Consider the following 19,754-nt stretch of genomic DNA (forward strand, 5'->3'; position numbering starts at 1 on the left):
TTAAGAACTATTTGCTGAAAAACATTTTGAAATAACATATTCCAAGTTTCTTCCTCCATTGATGAAGTTGGGTAGGAAACAGTCCAGTATTCTTGAACCATGACAACATTCCACCTCTTCAGTCCAATCTAATTGTTTATGTCTTAAGTTTAGAGTAGTTATGGAGAGGGCCAAGGAACAAGCAAAGGTGAAGATATTCAACTGGAAGGCTAATTTCAATGAGCTGAAAAGGGATCTGGCCCAGGTGGATTGGAAACACAGATTGGCAGGTAAAATAGTAAATGAACAATGAGAAGCTTTAAGAGATCAGAGTTTGCGTGTAGCGTAGATGCACTTCAGTAAGGGGCTAAAGAAGGGACTCTTACGTTCAATAGATGTTTAAAGATGGGGATTGAAGTTAAATTGTTTTGTACGATAGCTAACAAAATGCAGATTGCAGAGGAGAGAGGAAAAGGGAATAATGGCTAAAAAAAAATTGGAAAAGATTTGGTAATGCCATAAAAAGAACCCAAAGATGCATAACAAAAAGAGGTTGATGGAGTCATTAGGAACCCAAAGGATCTTGTAAAAGGAGGCGCCATATCTGACATACTAAGTAACACTGGACAGCAAAGATTTTGCTTCCTGAATACTTTTGGGCATATCTTATGGATTTTGGACTGCTGATCATGAAAATCACCCTGGAATTTCCTTATCACCCACTATTTTTAAAAAATTGTCTATACTTGTTATTTCAATTCATAATTCAAGACAAATAAAATGTTGCCCACAATGTAAGTTGAAAAGTTTTGTGTTGTCCAGGCATGCCTGGGCATGCTTATGCAGGATGAATGCTGCATAGTAGGACAGGTTTTTGAAAGGCTATAAGACAATTATGCGCACACCTTTATACATTGCGTTTACATGTATTTAGGTGCGCATTCACGTTGATGTGCATGCTCTACACAGATAGCGTTATAACAAAGTAATTGTATTTTCAGGAGTATTTGTGATAGCAAAATAACCTCGCCAATGTTTCAACAGCTGTTTTACTTTCTGTTGTATTTGTGGCAAATGTATGCTTAATTCTCAAAGATGGAGCATGACGGCTGTTATTAAGAAAGCCTATGAACTCTACTTTGAGTGTAAAATTAGCAACCAAGACACAGCCTGGGTTTCTCACATTTGTTGTGCAACATGTGCTGTCGATCTTGGAGCTTGGCTCGGAGATACTTGGAAGTCAATGTCGTTCCCTGTCTGGGTGATATAGCAAGAACAAGAAGGATCAGGTGACAGACTGCTTCTTTTGTCTGACCAGTGTGTCGGGTTTCTCTGCTAAAAAGAATTCCATTGAAAACCCCAATTTCCCTTCAGCCATGCGACCTGTGCTGTGTGAAAATAGTCTTCTAGTACTGAAGCCACCAGAGACATGGAGTCTAGAGGAGGCAGACAAAACCATGATGCTTATGCCAGAAATGAAAAACTGGTCCTGATACAGATTTTGAATCCTTTATTGAATGATCCTCATATGATAACTTGATCTGAGTTAAATGATCTGGCCAGAGACTTGCATTTGTCAAAGGCTGAAGCAGAATTACTGGGTTCAAGACTGCAAGGATAGAATCTTGTGACACCAGTCACGAACTTTTTTCCATAAATGATTTTGATAATTGAGACAGATATTTCTCAGAATAACAGATGCTAAAATGAAGGAATATGTTTTTGTTGGTCCACAAATCAAATGGATCATCAATGACAGGCTTATCAAAGAACTTCTTGTGGAACTGGAAAAAAATTGCATGGAAGACATTCGAGGATGTTGTTGAAAATTTTCTAGGTAACTACAGAGCACCAAACTATGTGCAGCTGGTTGAGAAAATGCAAAACCATGAAGTGTTAACACATCAATAAAGCTTCATTTTCTGCATTCCCATTTAGACTTCCCTGCAAGTCTTGGTGCTGTTAGTGACTAGCATGGTGAAAGGTTTCACCAGGACGTTGCAGCCATGGAGAAGCGATATCAGGGCAACTGGAATCCATCTATGCTGGCTGATTATTGTTGGACACTTAAGCAAGAAGCCTCGGGTACTGAGTGCAAGCAAAAGTCATCAACAAAACATGTTTAGCTTAGTTGAACTATTGCAAAGTGTTATACAATTAACACATATTCAGTAAAAGTTTATTTCTTATTTCTCCAAATGCCTCCATGATATTAGTAGTCTGAAATTGTATTTGTGTTCAGCTTCAAGCAGTCTATCATAACCACAAAAGATTTGAGGAAGCAACACTTGAAAAAAATATTTGCTGTTCAGTGTAATTATATTATCAAGCAAGAGGATATCAACGAATTAGATAATAGAAAAAAATGGATGGTATTAAATGGGTGCAGATAAAAGGTTACAATTAGGTCAAAAATAAAAATTGACCTTGGGTTAATACAGGACATGTGCAAGATCAGAAATCTAACCATAATCTTAAATCCTCTTGCAGAGAATGGTGTTTAAGATGCATTCTTCAGAAGAGGTGCAAGGATGAATCTTTTTCAATATGTTTTCTCAGTTTCTTGTAACAGGTGTTAAGCTAAGATTTCTTATAATGTAAATGTTTTGAGCAACATTTTCAAAAGTTAAACCTACAGGGCAGAGGTAAATGGGTGCAAAGGTAAAATATTTCCTTTGTTTCTTTTGCAGGACTGCTGCAAAGTGATCCAGCACCTGAAGTGGGGGAAGATGCAGCAGCAACTGCTGACTTGCGCGGTGGATTGACGGATGAAGATAGAGAAGAACTGACCAATGAACTTGCTAAGGTAAAGAATGGCCAAATTAAGAATAGACAGATTTGTATTATGTTTACTTTCTATCGTGATTGGAAGATCTAGATCAGAAGGATTCTTCAAGGATTTTATCAGAAATTGTGGAAATGCACATTCTTTATTATTAGTGACTTTGAATTTAGTGACTAGCATGGTGAAAGGTTTCACCAGGACATTGTGACCATGGAGAAGCAATATCAGGGCAACTGGAATCCATCTATGCTGGCTGATTATTGTTGGACACTTAAGCAAGAAGCCTCTGGTACTGATTGCAAGCAAAAGTCATCAACAAAACATGTTTAGCTTAGTTGAACTATTGTAAAGTGTTATACAATTAACACAACATCAGAAGGATCAGAAGGATTCTTCCAAGGATTTTATCAGAAATTGTGAAAATGCACATTCTTTATTATTAGTGACTTTGAATTTACGGTGTAGTCCCAAGAAAATGGATCTTGCAGAAAGATCAGTGAAGGTATCTTCTATGGTACTTGCCTACTTCAGGTAGGCTGCATATGGAATAGAATCTCCTCCACCCCATCATTTTGCTATTGATTTTTAGATTGTTACACTCTGATTTCTGATCCTCTACTAAGAGTTCTAGGCTTTTTATGCATTTTGGTTATGTCTCTCTTCAGCCTCTTTTATCGCAATAGCAGCCTATCCAATCTTTCTTCATATTTTACAGTTGAACTGAAGTTTGCAAACACATCTTGAATGTCAAGCAACTCTACCTTCTTAACCAACCTCCCATGTAGGACTGCAGCTGTTTTGCTCACTTTTATAGACTGTGTCTGTCCCCTGTCTGAATACAAGTGCAAAATATTATTCTAAGATCTCCTCCATCTCTTTTGGCTCCACGCATAGAGCAGGGAGGTTATGCTGCAACTGTACAGGATACTGGTGAGGCCACATCTGGAGTACTGCATGCAGTTCTGGTCTCCTTACTTGAGGAAGGATATATTGGCTTTGAAGGCAGTGCAGAAGAGGTTCACCATTTCAGAGATGAGGGGGTTAGAATATGAGGAGAGGTTTAGTCCTGGGACTGTACTCACTGAAATTCAGAAGAATGAGAGGAGATCTTATAGAAACATAGAAAATTATGAAAGGGAGAGGTAAGATGGAGGTTGGAAAGTTGTTTCCACTGGTAGGTGAGACCAGAACTAGGGGACATAGCTTCAAGATTTGGGGGAATAGGTTAAGGACAGAGATGAGAAGGAACTGCTTTTCCCAGAGAGTGGTTAATCTGTGGAATTCTCTGCCCAATGAAGCAGTGGAGGCTACCTCAGTAAATAAGTTTGAATTGAATTGACTTTATTTATTACTTCACATACATGAGTAAAAATCTTTACGTTAAATCTCCGTCTAAATGTAAATAGTATGTACAATAGAACAGTAACAAAATAGTTAAATATGAATAGTCAATATAGCATAGAAACACTGTTGTGTCAGCATGAATTAAGCAGTCTGGCCTTGTGAAAGAAGCTGTCCAGGAGCCTCTTGGCCCTGGCTTTTATGCTGAGGTACCATTGAATTAGTTGAGGTGACTCAGGTCCCCAATGATCATTTGGGCCCTTTTTGCACACCTGTCTTTGTAAATGTCCTGAATCGTGGGAAGTTCACATCTCCAGATGCGCTGGACTGTCTACACCACTCTCTGCAGAGTCCTATGATTGACGGAAGTACAGTTCCCTTACCAGGCAGTGTTGCAGCCAGTCAGGATGCTCTCATTTGTGCCCCTATAGAAAGTTCTTAGGACATGGGGGCCCATACCAAGCTTCAGTCAGCTGAGGTGAAAGGGGCAGTGTTGGTCCTTTTTCACCACACAGCTGGTATGTACAGATCCCATGAGATCCTTGGTGATGTTTATGCCTAGGAACTTAAAGTTGCTCACCCTCTCAACCCCAGATCCATTGCTGTCAATAGGGGCCAGCCTGTCTCCATTCCTCCTGTAGTCCACAACCAGCTCCTTTGGTTTTGTAACATTGAGGGAGAGATTTTCTTGACACCACTGTGTCAGGTGAAGACTTCTCCGTAGTCAGTCTCATTGTCATTTGAGATTAGGCCAATCAGTGTAGTGTTGTCAGCAAATTTTAATTAGCAGTTTGGAGCTGTGGATGGCAACACAGTCATGGGTACACAGAGTAAAGGAGGGAGAAGGTTGGATAGATTTTTGCATGGTAGGGGAATTAAGGGTTAAGGGGAAAAGGCAGATAGGTGGAGATGAGTCCATGGTCATATCAGCCATGATCATTTTGAATGGCAGAGCAGGCTTGACGGGCTAGATGGCCTACTCCTGCTCCTATTTCTTACGTTATTATGTTGTAGATTACCATTATGATCTTCCAGAGGACCAATTCTGTCCCTTGCAATCCTTTTGCTTTTAACATATCTGTAGAAGCCCATAGAATTCTCTTTCACCTTGTCTGCTATAGCAACCTCATGCCGTCTTTTAGCTCTCCTGATTGCTGTACGCATTCTCTTGTTTTTCTTTTACTTCATAAGCACCTCATTTGTTCCCTACTTGCCCGTAACTGCTATGCAAGTCCTTTATTCTTTTAACCAGGACTTCAACATCTCTTCAGAATCGGTTCACTGCACTTGTTATTTTTACTTTTAGTCTGACAGACACATAGAAGCTTTGTACTCGCAAAATTTGGTTTTTGAAGGCCTCCCACTTTCCAAGTCCACCTTTGCCAGAAAATGGCCTGTCCAAATCAACACTTGCCAGTTTATTTCTCATAACATCAAAATTGGCCTTTCTCCAATTTAGAATTTCAACCCTCAGACTAGACCTATCTTTTTGTAAATTTACTTTGAAGCTAATGGCATTGCGGTCACTAGACGCAAAGTGTTTTCCTACACAAACTTCTGCCCCTGTCCTGTCTCATTCCCTAATAACGGATCCAGTATCGCATTATCTTTTGTTGGAATGTTTTTAACATACTGATGAAGGAAACTTTCCTGAACACATTGACAACTCTGTCCCATCTATGCCTTTTACAATATGGGAGCCCCAGTCAATATGTAGAAAATTAAAATCACCTACTATCACAATCTTATGTTTCTTACAACAGTCTGCAATCTCTCCACAAATTTGTTCCTTTAAATCCTGTGGATTGCTGGGTGGTCTATAATGTATCCCCGTTAATGTGGTCGTAGCTTTCTTATTCCTTGGTTCCACCCATAAAGCCTCACTAGATGAGATTTCCAGTCTGTCCTGACTGAACACTGCTGTGACATTTCCCTGGACTAGTAACACCACGTTGCCCCCTTTAATCCCTCCCACTCTATCATGCCTAAAACAACAGAGCCCCGGAATATTGAGCTGCCAGTCCTGCCCCTCCTGCAATGAAGTCTCTCTAGTAGCTACAATTTCATAATTCCAGGTGTTGATCCATGCTCTGAGCTCATCTGCCTTTCCTACAATACTGTTTGTATTGAAATATACAAAACTTGGAACATTAGCTCCACTATTTTCAACCTTTTGCTTCCTGACTTTGCTGTCTTAACAACATGTCTCCACAACCACTCTATCTGTTCTGACATTTTGGTTCCCATCCCCCTGCAACTCTATTTTAAATACTATACTACACCCCCCCCATCTACTCTGGAAGAGAGCCCTATGATTCAAAATTTTGAAGCCCTCCTACACCAACTCCTTAGACACGTGCTAAACTGTATGATATTTCTATTTCTGGCCTCACAAGCATGTGGCATGGGTAGTAATCCTGAGATCACAGCCCTGGAAATTTTGTACTTTAATTTACCACCTAACTCCCTGAATTCATTTTGCAGAACCTCATCCCTCTTTCTACCTATATCATTGGTATCTATATGGACCATGACTTCTGGCTGAGGTACTGAATGGCTTAACTCTGCTCCTGTGCCTTGCAGTCTGTTGCAAATGAGGATGCAAAAATCTTGGCCAAGACCAGAACAACCTCCTTGTTTGCCTTTTTCAATAACCAGGGATATATCCCTAGGGCCTAGGGACTTCCATTTTGATGCTCTTCAAAAGGCCCACAATCACCTTCCTGATCTGAACATCCTAGGACGTCTCCTGATACCTTTGTGTCTTTCTTCGTGAATGCTGATGCAAGGTACTTATTTAGTACTTTACACACATTCTGTGGCTCTGAGCATAAATTTCATCCTCTATCCTTGCCTGGTTCTACACTCTCCCTCGTTATCCCCTTGTTTCCAGTGTAAGTATAAAATGTGTTGGGACTTGCTAATGATATTTCATGAACCCTTTTGGCTTTCTTAATCCTCTGCTTGATCTTTCTCCTGTTATCTGCTTCTCAAAGCAGTGTATGATTTTAGCTTTTTGAGCTTTGCAAAGACTTTGTTTTTTGTCTATGTTTATAACTCTGTCATCCAAGATTCCCTTGCTATCCTTGCCCTCACTGAAACATATAAAATGCTGGAGGAACCCGGCAGATCAGACAGCATCAATGAAGCGAAATGAATAGTCAAATGTTTCGGGGTATGACACTTATTTCGAGGTCTGAGTCCTGATGAAGGGTGTCAGCCCAAAGCGTTGATTATTTATTCCTCTGTGTAAATGCTGCTTTACTGAGTTCCTCCCTGCAGTTTTGTGTTACTCCGGATTTCCAGCATTTGCAGAATCCCTTGTGTTTATGCCTGATGGGACATTTATGGATGGTGTGTACTGTATATTGGCTTTATGGGGAAGTTGCACAAACTTAGATTGTTCTGTCTGGACTGTTAGATGTGGAGAGGCAACTGGATAGAAATGTATGAAATTGAAGCATGAATAGCTTAAATCAGTATATATCCCAGACTGGAAATTTCAAATCTCAGGGCATAGGTTTAATGGTGGTGGTGGGGGGGTGTTGTGGGAGGGCTGTGGGGGGAGTTCAATTGCAAGGCATAGATTTTTCTTGCAGCTTGTGGTTGGTGCAAGCAGTGTGCTGCCAGAGATGGTGATAGGACATGAGATAGCAGTGTTTGAGAGACATTTAAGATAGACACAAACTGGCACAGAATAAACTGAAACAGACCATGCACAAGCAGATGCGATTAGTTTAGATTGGCATTGTGACCAATGTACATCTGGTAGGATGAAAGTCTTTAATTGAGAGGATATTTTTAAATGTATTTTGCAAAATTGGAAAATGGGATATGTGCATAATTAGGTGTCTTAAATCTAGAATTTGTAACAACCTGTTACTATTGATGATGAGGATGTAGATGTGGTGAGAACCTACAAGTACCTGGAGGTTCACCTGGATGACAGACTTGAGTGGAGCACCAATGCAGAAGCTGTGTACAAGATGAGTCAGAGTAACCTTTACTTCCTGAGGAGACTGAGGTCCTTTGGAGTTTGCAGGCCTCTCCTTCACATGTTCTACCAGTCTGTTGTCACCAGTACAATTTTCTATACAGTGGTGTGCTTGGGCACTGACATCAACAAATCATGCAAAAGGCTCAATAAGCTGATTAGAAAGGCAGACTCTGTTATAGGAGTCATACTGGGCACACTGGATGCTGTGATAGAACAGAGGACACTCTGGAAAATCCTGGCAATTCTGGGCAATGTTTCTTACCCTGTGCATGCCACCTTGGCTGAACAAAGGAGCTCCTTAAGTAATAGAATAAGACAACTGCGCTGCTCCAAAGTGTACTATATGAGGACATTCTTACCCTCGGCCATTAGGCTCTATAATGAGTCGACCTATAGCCGGGAAAGTGATAACCTGCTCTTAGATTGTGGTAACTTATTTTTATTCTTTCTAGTTCTCTTCTAATATTTATATCTGTGCACTTGTAATGCTACTGTGAGGCTGTAATTTCCTTTGAGATCAATAAAGTATCCATCTAATGAGCATGGAATGATCCATAGAAAAGTACAGCATTGCAACAGGTCCTTCGAACCACAATGTTTATGCTGAGTGTGATGCCAAATTAAACTAGTCCCTTCAGCCTGCATATACCTCCACTCCTTGCATTTTAATTTGCATGTCTAAAAGTCTCTTGAATGCCTCTATAATATCTGCTTGCACTATCACTTTTGCCCCATACTACCCTTCTTAACTTTCTCCTTCTCACCTTAAAAGGACTGCCCTCTGGTATTTGATATTTTTACCCTGGTAAAAGAATGAATAATTCAGAAGCAAAGGGTGTTATTAGTGCATTGGTCTTGGTTGCAAGAGACAGACAGTTTATTGTATTGGATTGGAATTTTGGGCTGACGCACTTCTAGCAAAAACGATCAGATAGGTTCGGTAGGGTGATAATTTGGCAAAACTGATGTATAACCTTCTATGATTTTCTGCCATTTTTAAACTCCCTTTTTTAAAAAAATGATATCTATTTCTTGATGGACTCCAAATAATTTGTTCATTCACCAGCATTATTCAGGACAGATGAAGTGCCCTTTTATTTATTTATGAATCTGCAATTGTCAAAGCTGGCACGTGTTACTCATCGTTAAGTACCCATTAGAATGTAGTGGAGAGGTTCTTACTTGAACCATTGGAGTCTTGTGGATGATGGAGTTCCCACAGTGCTTTTAGATAGAGAATTTAGATATTGGCACAGTGAGTGGTAAATACTGCAGTCATTGTGTACCAGTGGCGAGGAAACAAATGTTTTGAGTGGTAAATAGGTACCATTCAAAAAGGCTGTTATCTTGAATAATGTCAATTTATGGGTTGAAGATGCACTCATTCAGGCCGATGGAGGGTGTTCCATCATTCCATCACTGAAGAAATAGTACAAAACTAAGATAAGCGGGTGTGGTCACAAAATCATATTGATATTTACCTTTACTTGTATTATTGGGCTGTATTGAATTCCTGTTTGTTTTGGTTTAGGTGGAGGAAGAAATCCAAACACTTTCTCAAGTCCTTGCAGCTAAGGAGAAACATGTTGCTGAGTTAAAGAAGAAGCTAGGATTGACTCCACTACATGAACTTAAACAGAATTTGTCAAAAAGTTGGTTAGATGTGCAATCCTCCGTGGCGTAAGTGCATTATACAGCACTGAACAAAGGAATCATTAATTGAATAGATACAGGGCAGGTTTGCCAGTAATAGAAGGCAAACTTGCATTGGTTTATAAGGAAATTAAAACAACAACAACACACAAAATGCTGGTGGAACATAGCAGGCCAGGCAGCATCTATAGGGAGAAGCGCTGTCGACGTTTCAATAGACAATAGGTGCAGAAGTAGACCATTCGGCCTTTCGAGCCTGCACCGCCATTTTGAGATCATGGCTGATCATCTCCTATCAATACCCGGTTCCTACCTTGTCCCCATATCCCTTGATTCCCCATCCATAAGATACCTATCTAGCTCCTTCTTGAAAGCCTCCAGAGAATTGGCCTCCACTGCCTTCCGAGGCAGTGCATTCCAGACCCCCACAACTCTCTGGGAGAAGAAGTTTTTCCTTAATTCTGTCCTAAATGACCTACCCCTTATTCTCAAACCATGCCCTCTGGTACTGGACTCTCCCAGCATCTGGAACATATTTCCTGCCTCTATCTTGTCCAATCCCTTAATAATCTTATATGTTTCAATCAGATCCCCTCTCAATCTCCTTAATTCCAGCGTGTACAAGCCCAGTCTCTCTAACCTCTCTGCGTAAGACAGTCCGGACATCCCAGGAATTAACCTTGTGAATCTACGCTGCACTTCCTCTACAGCCAGGATGTCCTTCCTTAACCCTGGAGACCAAAACTGTACACAATACTCCAGGTGTGGTCTCACCAGGGCCCTGTACAAATGCAAGAGGATTTCCTTGCTCTTGTACTCAATTCCCTTTGAAATAAAGGCCAACATTCCATTAGCCTTCTTCACTGTCTGCTGCACTTGCTCATTCACCTTCAGTGACTGATGAACAAGGACTCCTAGATCTTTGTATTTCTCCCTTACCTAACTTTACACCGTTCAGATAATAATCTGCCTTCCTGTTCTTGCTCCCAAAGTGGATAACCTCACACTTATTCACATTAAACATCATCTGCCAAGTATCTGCCCACTCACCCAGCCTATCCAAGTCACCCTGAATTCTCCTAACATCCTCATCACATGTCACACTGCCACCCAGCTTAGTATCATCAGCAAACTTGCTGATGTTATTCTCAATGCCTTCATCTAAATCGTTGACATAAATCGTAAACAGCTGTGGTCCCAATACCGAGCCCTGTGGCACCCCACTAGTCACCACCTGCCATTCCGAGAAACACCCATTCACCGCTACCCTTTGCTTTCTATCTGCCAGCCAGTTTTCTATCCATGTCAATGCCTTCCCCCTCGATGCCCTGAGCTTTGATTTTACTCACCAATCTTCTATGTGGGACCTTATCAAATGCCTTCTGAAAATCGAGGTACACTACATCCACTGGATCTCTCTTGTCTAACTTCCTGGTTACATCCTCGAAAAACTCCAATAGATTAGTCAAGCATGATTTACCCTTGGTAAATCCATGCTGGCTCGGCCAAATCCTATCACTGCTATCTAGATATGCCACTATTTCATCTTTAATAATAGACTCTAGCATCTTCCCCACTACTGATGTTAGGCTGACAGGTCGATAGTTCTCTGTTTTTCTCTCCCTCCTTTCTTAAAAAGTGGGATAACATTAGCCATTCTCCAATCCTCAGGAACTGATCCTGAATCTAAGGAACATTGGAAAATGATTACCAATGCATCCGCAATTTCCAGGGCCACCTCCTTTAGTACCCTAGGATGCAGACCATCTGGACCTGGGGATTTGTCAGCCTACAGTCCCATCAGTCTACTCGTCACTGTTTCCTTCCTAATGTCAATCTGTTTCATTTCCTCTGTTACCCTATGTCCTTTACCCATCCATACATCTGGGAGATTGCTTGTGTCTTCCTTAGTGAAGACAGATCTAAAGTACTTATTAAATTCTTCTGCCATTTCTCTATTTCCCATAGCAATTTCACCCAATTCATTCTTCAAGGGCCCAACATTGTTCTTAACTATCTTCTTTCTCTTCACATACCAAAAAAAAAAGCTTTTGCTATCCTCCTTTATATTCCTGGCTAGCTTGCGTTCGTACCTCTTTTTTTGTCGACCTTCGACAAAGGTTGAAGTCCTGACGAAGGGTCTCGGCCTGAAACATCGACAGCGCTTCTCCCTATAGATGCTGCTTGTCCTGCTGTGTTCCACCAGCATTTTGTGTGTGTTGTTGTTTGAATTTCGAGCATCTGCAGATTTCCTCGTGTTTGGTTTATAAGAATGGGAAGTCTTTATTTCACATATTTATATACAGTCCAAATAAAAACAAATAATTGAATATACAAGAGTAGTACCTATACGCTTAAATTTAAACTAGCCAAAATTAAGACATAGCTAAGGGTTAACTTGTTTTACCCTCTTTTTTAAAGTCAAATTTAACTCCTCTACATTAATTTAACCAGAATTTCAGTTTAAATGTGTAATCTTCCACAAATTTAAAATTGATTTAAAAAAAAATGTAGATTCTATTAACTTCACTGTAATCTTGGTGCATAAGGGTTGTGAGTTCTTGTTTAATGCAGTCAAAAACAGATTTCTATCCATTCCATCTGGGTAGTGATTGAGGCAAAGAACATGTATTTTTCTGTCCCATTCCATAAACTAATGCAGAGACAATACTAATATATAGGGGACAAAAGTAATCTGCGAAGTTTGTATTACTTTTTCTGAAAAAAGATAATTAATTAGAGGGTGAATTGGGGAACTCTGTAATAATAAGCTAAAAATTTATACAGTATTGTAGTTTTTCTATTCATTCAGAAGAAACATTTGGATCCCACTAAGGCAAGTAGTGAAATTGAATTCAGTCAATTTGGCGATACAATTTGCTGAATTTATTAAGAATCAATGATGCTATTAAAGTTTTAGAATGAAACAACTTTGAATTGGCGTAGCGAACAATTGTGTGTAAATAGTAGAGCCAGCTACAGAGGGGCTTTGTCTATATATCCTGAAAAATTTTCTCACTGGGGTTAAGGGGGTGATTGCAGAAACAAAACGGTAACTTTCTAGATGTGTCTGTGTTGGTTTTGAGTCAAAGTTGTTTCTTTCCTTTTCTATTGTTTCAGAATTCAAATTAATAAATTTTTGAATAGTTAAAATGAGAGAAGTATATTATCCTCCACTCTTAGGAATGTTTAGGTGATAGCAACATTGTGGTAATCTTCGAGTTGACCAAATGATTTGAGTGCTTACAATGATCAAAGAATATATAAATTATACAATCTTGAGATTTGTCTGCTTGCAGACAGCCACAAAGCAAGAAACCCAAAAGAACCCAATGTAAAAAAAGAAAGATGAAAAAAAAACACATCATGTAGACAATGGAAGCGAGCAATGGCATTCTGAACCAAATTGAGTTCTTAGATCCGAATCCCTGGAGCAACCCGGAGCAGGCCTAAAGCTTCTGTGCCAGTTCATCATATTAGTGGGGCAAACTGTCATGAAGTTCACAGACATGAAGCACAGCAGCCAGGGCAGTCTCTGAGCCTCAGCACAAAATTGGCCTGACCCTTGCCTCTGGTCCCGACACCATGCCTTTCCAGTCTATCTGGCTAGCATTTAAATTGTCCAAACAGTGGATCGTGCCTTGCATTGGGACTGGGACCTCACCACAGTTAAACGCAACAGGCCTCCTAGCCCGAAGCCATTTGACCACTCCAAACTGGCTCAACACTTAGAGTGATCCAACCACACACTTGGGTTAGTTGGTTGTGCATTGAAGCTCTTCTGCCTCAACTCCTTTCAGAATTGCTCACTCTAACTCCACCTGTGTTGACTTTGCAACACACCAGCACGGCTCATCCCTTGAATTCGCTTTGCCTTTACTCCTGCCTCTTCATTGTTTTCAGTGATTACTGCAATTTACTTCAGGAAAGGTATTAATGTTTGTAGTCGAATTTCTTGCCTTTCAAACCTGTCGTTTGCCTTCAGTGTTGCCATCTTAAATCAGTTGTCTTTTCAAAACTTTAAATCACAAAGGAGAAAATCTGCACATACTGCAAATCCGAGCAACACACACAAAATGCTGCAGGAACTCAGCAGGCCAGGCAGCATTTATGGAAAAAAGTACAGTCAATGTTTTGGGCTGAAACCCTTTGGCAGGACTCCAAAGGATTTTGGCCCGAGACGTCGACTGTGGTTTTTTCTCTCCCTTGAGCTCCTCCAGCATTTTGTGTGTGTTCCACAAAACTTAAAATAGCTGCATTTTAATGCTGGTGGTGGAAAGATAGTCACCTGAAGCTGCTGTATTGTTACGGCAGATTTCACTTTAATTTTTATTAATTCAAATAGAGTGGGAGCTTGGGAATGCAGTAAGGAAGTATTAAATAAAATATCCATGTCCTTACAATCTCTTGTAGGTTAATAATGGTTTCCAGCATGTGAAATTAACTAGAAGTAACAGAAATAATAAGCTTTAGTTGTGCAAAATGCATGTGACATTGCAGAACCTTCATATATCTTTTGAAATATCCTGTCTGTTTTTCCAGCAACTTCCCATTAGCTCTATTTGTAATTACTTTCATGTGCAATCACTACTGTAATTGGATCTTTCTGCTTATGAAATTCATGCAATGCTGTGCATTTGTTCTGGTAGCTAATGCAGCGAATCTCTGTATCAAGTGTTTTCAAAATTTATTTTTCTCAATGGTATTAAAATGTCTGTTAGTGATATCAAAATGGTAACATTGGCTAGGAAGGTATTAGAGTTGGTGGTTTGTAGCTTGAAACATTTCTTGACCCTAGTCACCTCGCCTCACACCTTCACCTATAGTCCCATGGGCAAGCCACTATTTCTACAATGCAACTTCTCAAGTCTTTGTAGCTCTTAAAGAATGAACCAAGGATGGAATCAGACCAAATTAAGATATGCAAACATTACACTTTTGTATTTGTGTGGTACTTTTTAAATGTTTTAATTGTTAAATTTAACTTTCTGTAGATTCAAGAAGACATCTGAAACCCTTGCTCAAGCTGGTCAAAAAGCATCTTCTGCATTTACTAATTTTGGTTCTGCCATTACCAGAAAGTTTGAAGATGTTAGGTATGTTGAGCTATTTTCTCCTGTTGACTACATTGCTCTTGAAGTTTTGTTTAAAATCTTTAAAAAAAAGTCTAGTGGTACCATATATTTTTAAACTTGCTGTCATACTTAAGTACAGCTTGAAGTTATGATTTTGTTCTTAGTCCACACTAAATTATTTGTAGTATTTTTCTTCTGCTGGCTGCTTAAGTCAAGTTGGAATTTGTGATGATATCTTAGAATATTTATCGTTGTCACTTTGTAATCAAGGTTAATTTTGCTGTGATGCTATTACAAAGATTGTCAGTAATGGTTGCCCTACCTCATCCAGATTTACTCTTGTATACCTTATGAGCTTGTTCCCCCACCACTCTGTACCTGTATTAGCTGAATGTATTGTTCACTACAAATTGAGGGTTTTTTGCTTCCCAGTTGCAATTACTTTCTTTCCCACTTCTATTTACCTTGTTCTTTCTCAATCTGCCCTTCAGTTTTGTACAATGCAGAAAACAGAAGCCTGTTCCGAATTTAGAATGATCAAAACATTTTGCAAATGAAACACTGCTAGGACAATCTTTCTATTATCTTTTTTTCACCTGAATGAGCTTGCTTGTTCATAGCTTTCCAAGTTGTTCATTCAGAAATTTGTATTTGTTTTTTGTAGCATGTAATTTCTCTATTCCTTTTTATTTCTTTAATTTTGCCCTCTAAAAGTGCAGAAGCTTGTTGAGTTCAGTTATGGGTTCTTTTGCCATGTGACCACTACTGTAGTAACATTCATTAGTGACCTTTAGTTTGTAGTTCAATTCTTTACACATGCAACATCTGCTTTGTTGGTTCAAACTCCCTGGGTCTTGAAGAGTAGAAAAAATGATTGTAAAATATGCAGGCTCTTAGCCTGAATTAAAGCATTGGGGCAGTACTTCCGAATAAATTGGGGGGGGGGATTACATTTTGAAGACCCAGGAAGTTTCAAATTGAAGGGTTTACAACTGCCTTGGGGCAATGAAGGACCATGCCTAGCGGACCAGATCTTGATCTGGAGGGGCATGCAGACGCTTTTCGAAGAGCGAAAGGTAAGAATTTAGTTTTATTTTGCCTACATTGTTCTACTTTATTTTGTTTTCTTTGCATGAAGATTGCATTTGGCATGGTAATTATTTAGATTGAAGCATGACTGTATTTTGTACATGGTGATTGGATTTCTAGTAAAAATAACGGGTTGTTCAATGTAGTTTCAGCTCCCTATTCCAAAAATCTTGCATTGTCTGATTTATGAGTGACCAATGAATTGTTTGGAATAAATTTTGAGAAGGAAATAGATGTAATGTTCTTTGCAATTTTGATAGCAATGTTGTATGCAATATTTTTGTCCTTTACAATGGAGATTTTATTCTAGTCAGCACTCTGGAATTGAGGTGAGCAAATTGTGGGCATCTTGGTTTTGTGGTAGACATATGGAGGTAGCAGTGATGGGTATGGGGGGGGGGGATGTGTCTATAAAAAAACATTCTGAATATTCTGGCAGTATCTGTGAAATGAGAAAGTCAACATTACAGTCTTCAAAAATGGTCAACAGACCATCTAGCAAAACAGACAAATAATCCCATCAGAGAAAGGAGCAGCATTGCTTCAGGCTGCTGTTCCTAGAATGGAATTTCTGAAGGTCATCAGTCTGAAACATTATCTCCACCTGACCTGAGTGTTATTATCATCAACCACTGAGATTAGTCTAAATGCTGTGCTGTCATGGCAGAAAACTGCCAGTGGTTGCATAAAATGACAGCAGTCTATTTGCATTTGTTGTGTTCAGGTGTGTTACAAGAATGCTTGTGCTGTCTTCTACTCTGTAGAAGATGAGTACAAAGATACTCATTTCAGGGCAAAGTGGAAAGGATTGAAGTTGAAACCTATAGATTAGTGGTACTTTGGCTCTTTCAAATTGGCACAATGCTGATTAGCTCTACTCTTACAGTGAAGTTGGAAGTGAGTCAGAATGTACACTAGGCTACTGATTCTACAAATACATTTAAGGCTTTGGATTATGTTATCAATTACTACAGTCTCTGAGGACTTTCCTATTATTGCACTGGGTTCTCTTTACATTTCATTGTGGAGCAAAGGGCCTGTATTGTGCTGTAGGTTTTGTATGTTTCTGTGTTTCACTTTGCAATAACCATATAACCATATAACAATCACAGCACGGAAACAGGCCATTCCGGCCCTCCTAGTGCGTGCCGAACTCTTAATCTCACCTAGTCCCACCTACCCGCACTCAGCCCATAACCCTCCACTCCTTTCCTATCCATATACCTATCCAATTTTACCTTAAATGACACAACTGAACTGGCCTCTACTACTTCTACAGGAAGCTCATTCCACACAGCTATCACTCTCTGAGTAAAGAAATACCCCCTCGTGTTTCCCTTAAACTTTTGCCCCCTAACTCTCAAATCATGTCCTCTCGTTTGAATCTCCCCTACTCTCAATGGAAACAGGATTTGTATTCTGCAGTTTGTGGTTCAGTGTTTCTTTAATACAGTATGACTGAGATAGCTGATATAAAATGACAAATGAAGCTTTTTTACAGTCGTATTATTTGTATGGAAAATCATTTTGCTTCAATTGAATGTTATTGGTTTTGTAGAAGTTATCTCATGTTATTTTCCAGAATCTTTTAAGTTCAAGTTATTAGTCAGTAAACTTATCAATCCGCTATTTTTGGAGTTAAGTGGTTTAAGTAACACTTGGGTATTTTAGATAATTTGAATCCAGTTTAGCTTGATAAAAATGTAATAATGCTAAATGTATTTTTATTTTTTGCATTGTGGCTATAGATAGGGAGCTTTAGATGGTTTATTAGATAATTATTATTTTTGTAACTGTAATTAACCTAATCTTGGTAATCAACATGCGTTGGATTTATGCTGTGCCTCCTGAGATGTTGATTTATCATCAGACAATGCAATATTTTTACTTGTGAAATGGTAAGTTCTGCAGCAATTTTAGCTTAGATGTATATAAGAAATTAATGTCAGAAATTGGATTGGAATTTGTAGGAACCAAAGTTCTAAACTTACAAATTTCCTTTCTCTACCCACCTCGTCAACACAAAATTTCTCCTAGTACAATAAGACAAGTGATTTCATGTAAACTTGTTATAATTGGGACAAGTTTGTTGCTTTTATCTTGAAGTTTACATCTGGTTCTCAATTTTTTTTACAATGTTTTTCAGGAAGAATGAGTATATTGAAGTAGACTTGTACACGTTTGCTATAATACCAAAATTAAGAAAACGTATCCACTCTCTAAAAATATTAATTTTAAAGTTTTGAATGAAGGTATCTCTTTTAGGTTTGTAAATTGCAATGTATTATAATTGCAATATATTGTAATGGTACTGAATTACAATTCACATACTTATGCATGTACTTTTTCATTTCAAATGGTGCCGGTTTTAAATTTGAATTATGAGTATCAAATCTGTTTCTTCCAGTTCAACATAGATAATTAAGAGAACTTTATTTTCTTGTTATGATGTGTATTTAATTTGACAATAGTGGGAACAGTCATGATTGTTCTCCACTCAGTTGCCTGAGCCTGTTATTCTTTTCCTTCTCAAATTTTCCTAAAACTTGGTCTTTCATTCACAGATGGAGGTTCCACAAAATTTGCTGAAGAGATTAGCAAACATAGTTTTATTAAAAACTTTGACCTTAATTTCAAGATTTATGCACAGTTAAAAATTTAGACTTCAAAATTCATCATGAAGAACTGAGATAGAATCTGGAATGATGGTACAGTGGATTCTTGTTAATTGGGATACATCAGAACTAGTACAAACGTGCTTGTGTGTATACATAAATGTATATATGTGCGTGTGCATAGATATATAAATAAGATAATTGGAAGTACTGAAATTGTTTCATTTTCACTCCTAGCCATTTGCTGTAAGTACAGTATAGTGTCTAATGGCCACACAAGTGCATGCAACTTGTTAGTTATGTAACTGTTCACAATAGTCCCAACTGAGCAGTATCGTGTCTCAAATAAGCAAAAGAGAAGCCCGGTTATTTTCTTCATTAGTTTTAGTTCTTTAATAGTTGTCCCAAATAAGCAGTTGCACTGTTTAACCAATGACCCAATTAACCAGAATCCAGTGTATTTCCAATATCTTGATGCGTTTATGTCAGCATGACATGTAGTCATAGATTAATACAGTATGGAAGCAGGTCCTTCATACCAGCTGGTCCATGGTGACCATAGCATCCTCCTTGCTAGTCCCAGTTGTGTGCATTCAGCCCTTAACTTTCCACTCCTCAGTGTAGTTAACATTGTGCTTTTGAATGTCGCAGTTGTCCCTGCCTTCATTATTTCCTCTGGCAGCTCATTCACAGTACTGACTACTGTCTGTGTAATGATGTTACCTCTCATGTTTCTCTTAAAAGGCTCCCCTCTTGTATCTATGCCTGGTTGTTTTGGACTTCTCAACCCTGAGGAAAAGACTATAACTGTCCACCTTATCCATGCCCCTCATGATTTTACAAACTTTTGTGAGGTCTTTCATTCTCTTGTGCTCCAAGTAATAAAAACCCAGTTTGGCCAATCTCTCTCTATAACTCAGGCCCTCATGTATAGAGTGCATGATTTTAAATCTCTTTTGCACCCTCTCCAGCTTGACAATGTGTTTTCCATAACAAGATAACCAAAACTGTATCTAATACTCCAAATGTAGCCTCACCAACAACTTGAATAATTGCAACATAATTTTTCTACTCCTAAACTGGATACCCTGATGGAAGGCCTGCATGCTAAATGTTTATTCACCACCCTGTTTACTTGCATGGCTGCTTTCAGTGACTTGTGCACTTTGCTCCTAGATCCCTCTGCTCCACAATGCTGGTCAGTGGTGTGTCATTCACTA

General features: G+C 39.0%; 1 protein-coding gene across 7 annotated transcripts in view; it reads left to right on the forward strand.

The window, feature by feature from the left end:
- tpd52 (tumor protein D52) overlaps window positions 1-19,754 on the forward strand; it is a 219,206-nt gene that overhangs the window by 51,033 nt on the left and 148,419 nt on the right. For all 7 annotated transcript variants that reach the window (XR_012098237.1, XR_012098236.1, XR_012098238.1 and 4 more), the window contains exons 2-4: window positions 2,670-2,785; window positions 9,634-9,782; window positions 14,750-14,851. Coding sequence is in view for 4 of the 7 variants with exons in the window: in XM_073039898.1 (XP_072895999.1) it covers window positions 2,670-2,785; window positions 9,634-9,782; window positions 14,750-14,851 (367 nt within the window). In the remaining 3 variants the exon portion in view is untranslated. The remainder of the gene's footprint in view (window positions 1-2,669; window positions 2,786-9,633; window positions 9,783-14,749; window positions 14,852-19,754) is intronic.

The sequence above is a fragment of the Hemitrygon akajei genome, chromosome 1 (assembly GCF_048418815.1).
Source record: "Hemitrygon akajei chromosome 1, sHemAka1.3, whole genome shotgun sequence".
Classification (NCBI taxonomy): domain Eukaryota; kingdom Metazoa; phylum Chordata; class Chondrichthyes; order Myliobatiformes; family Dasyatidae; genus Hemitrygon; species Hemitrygon akajei.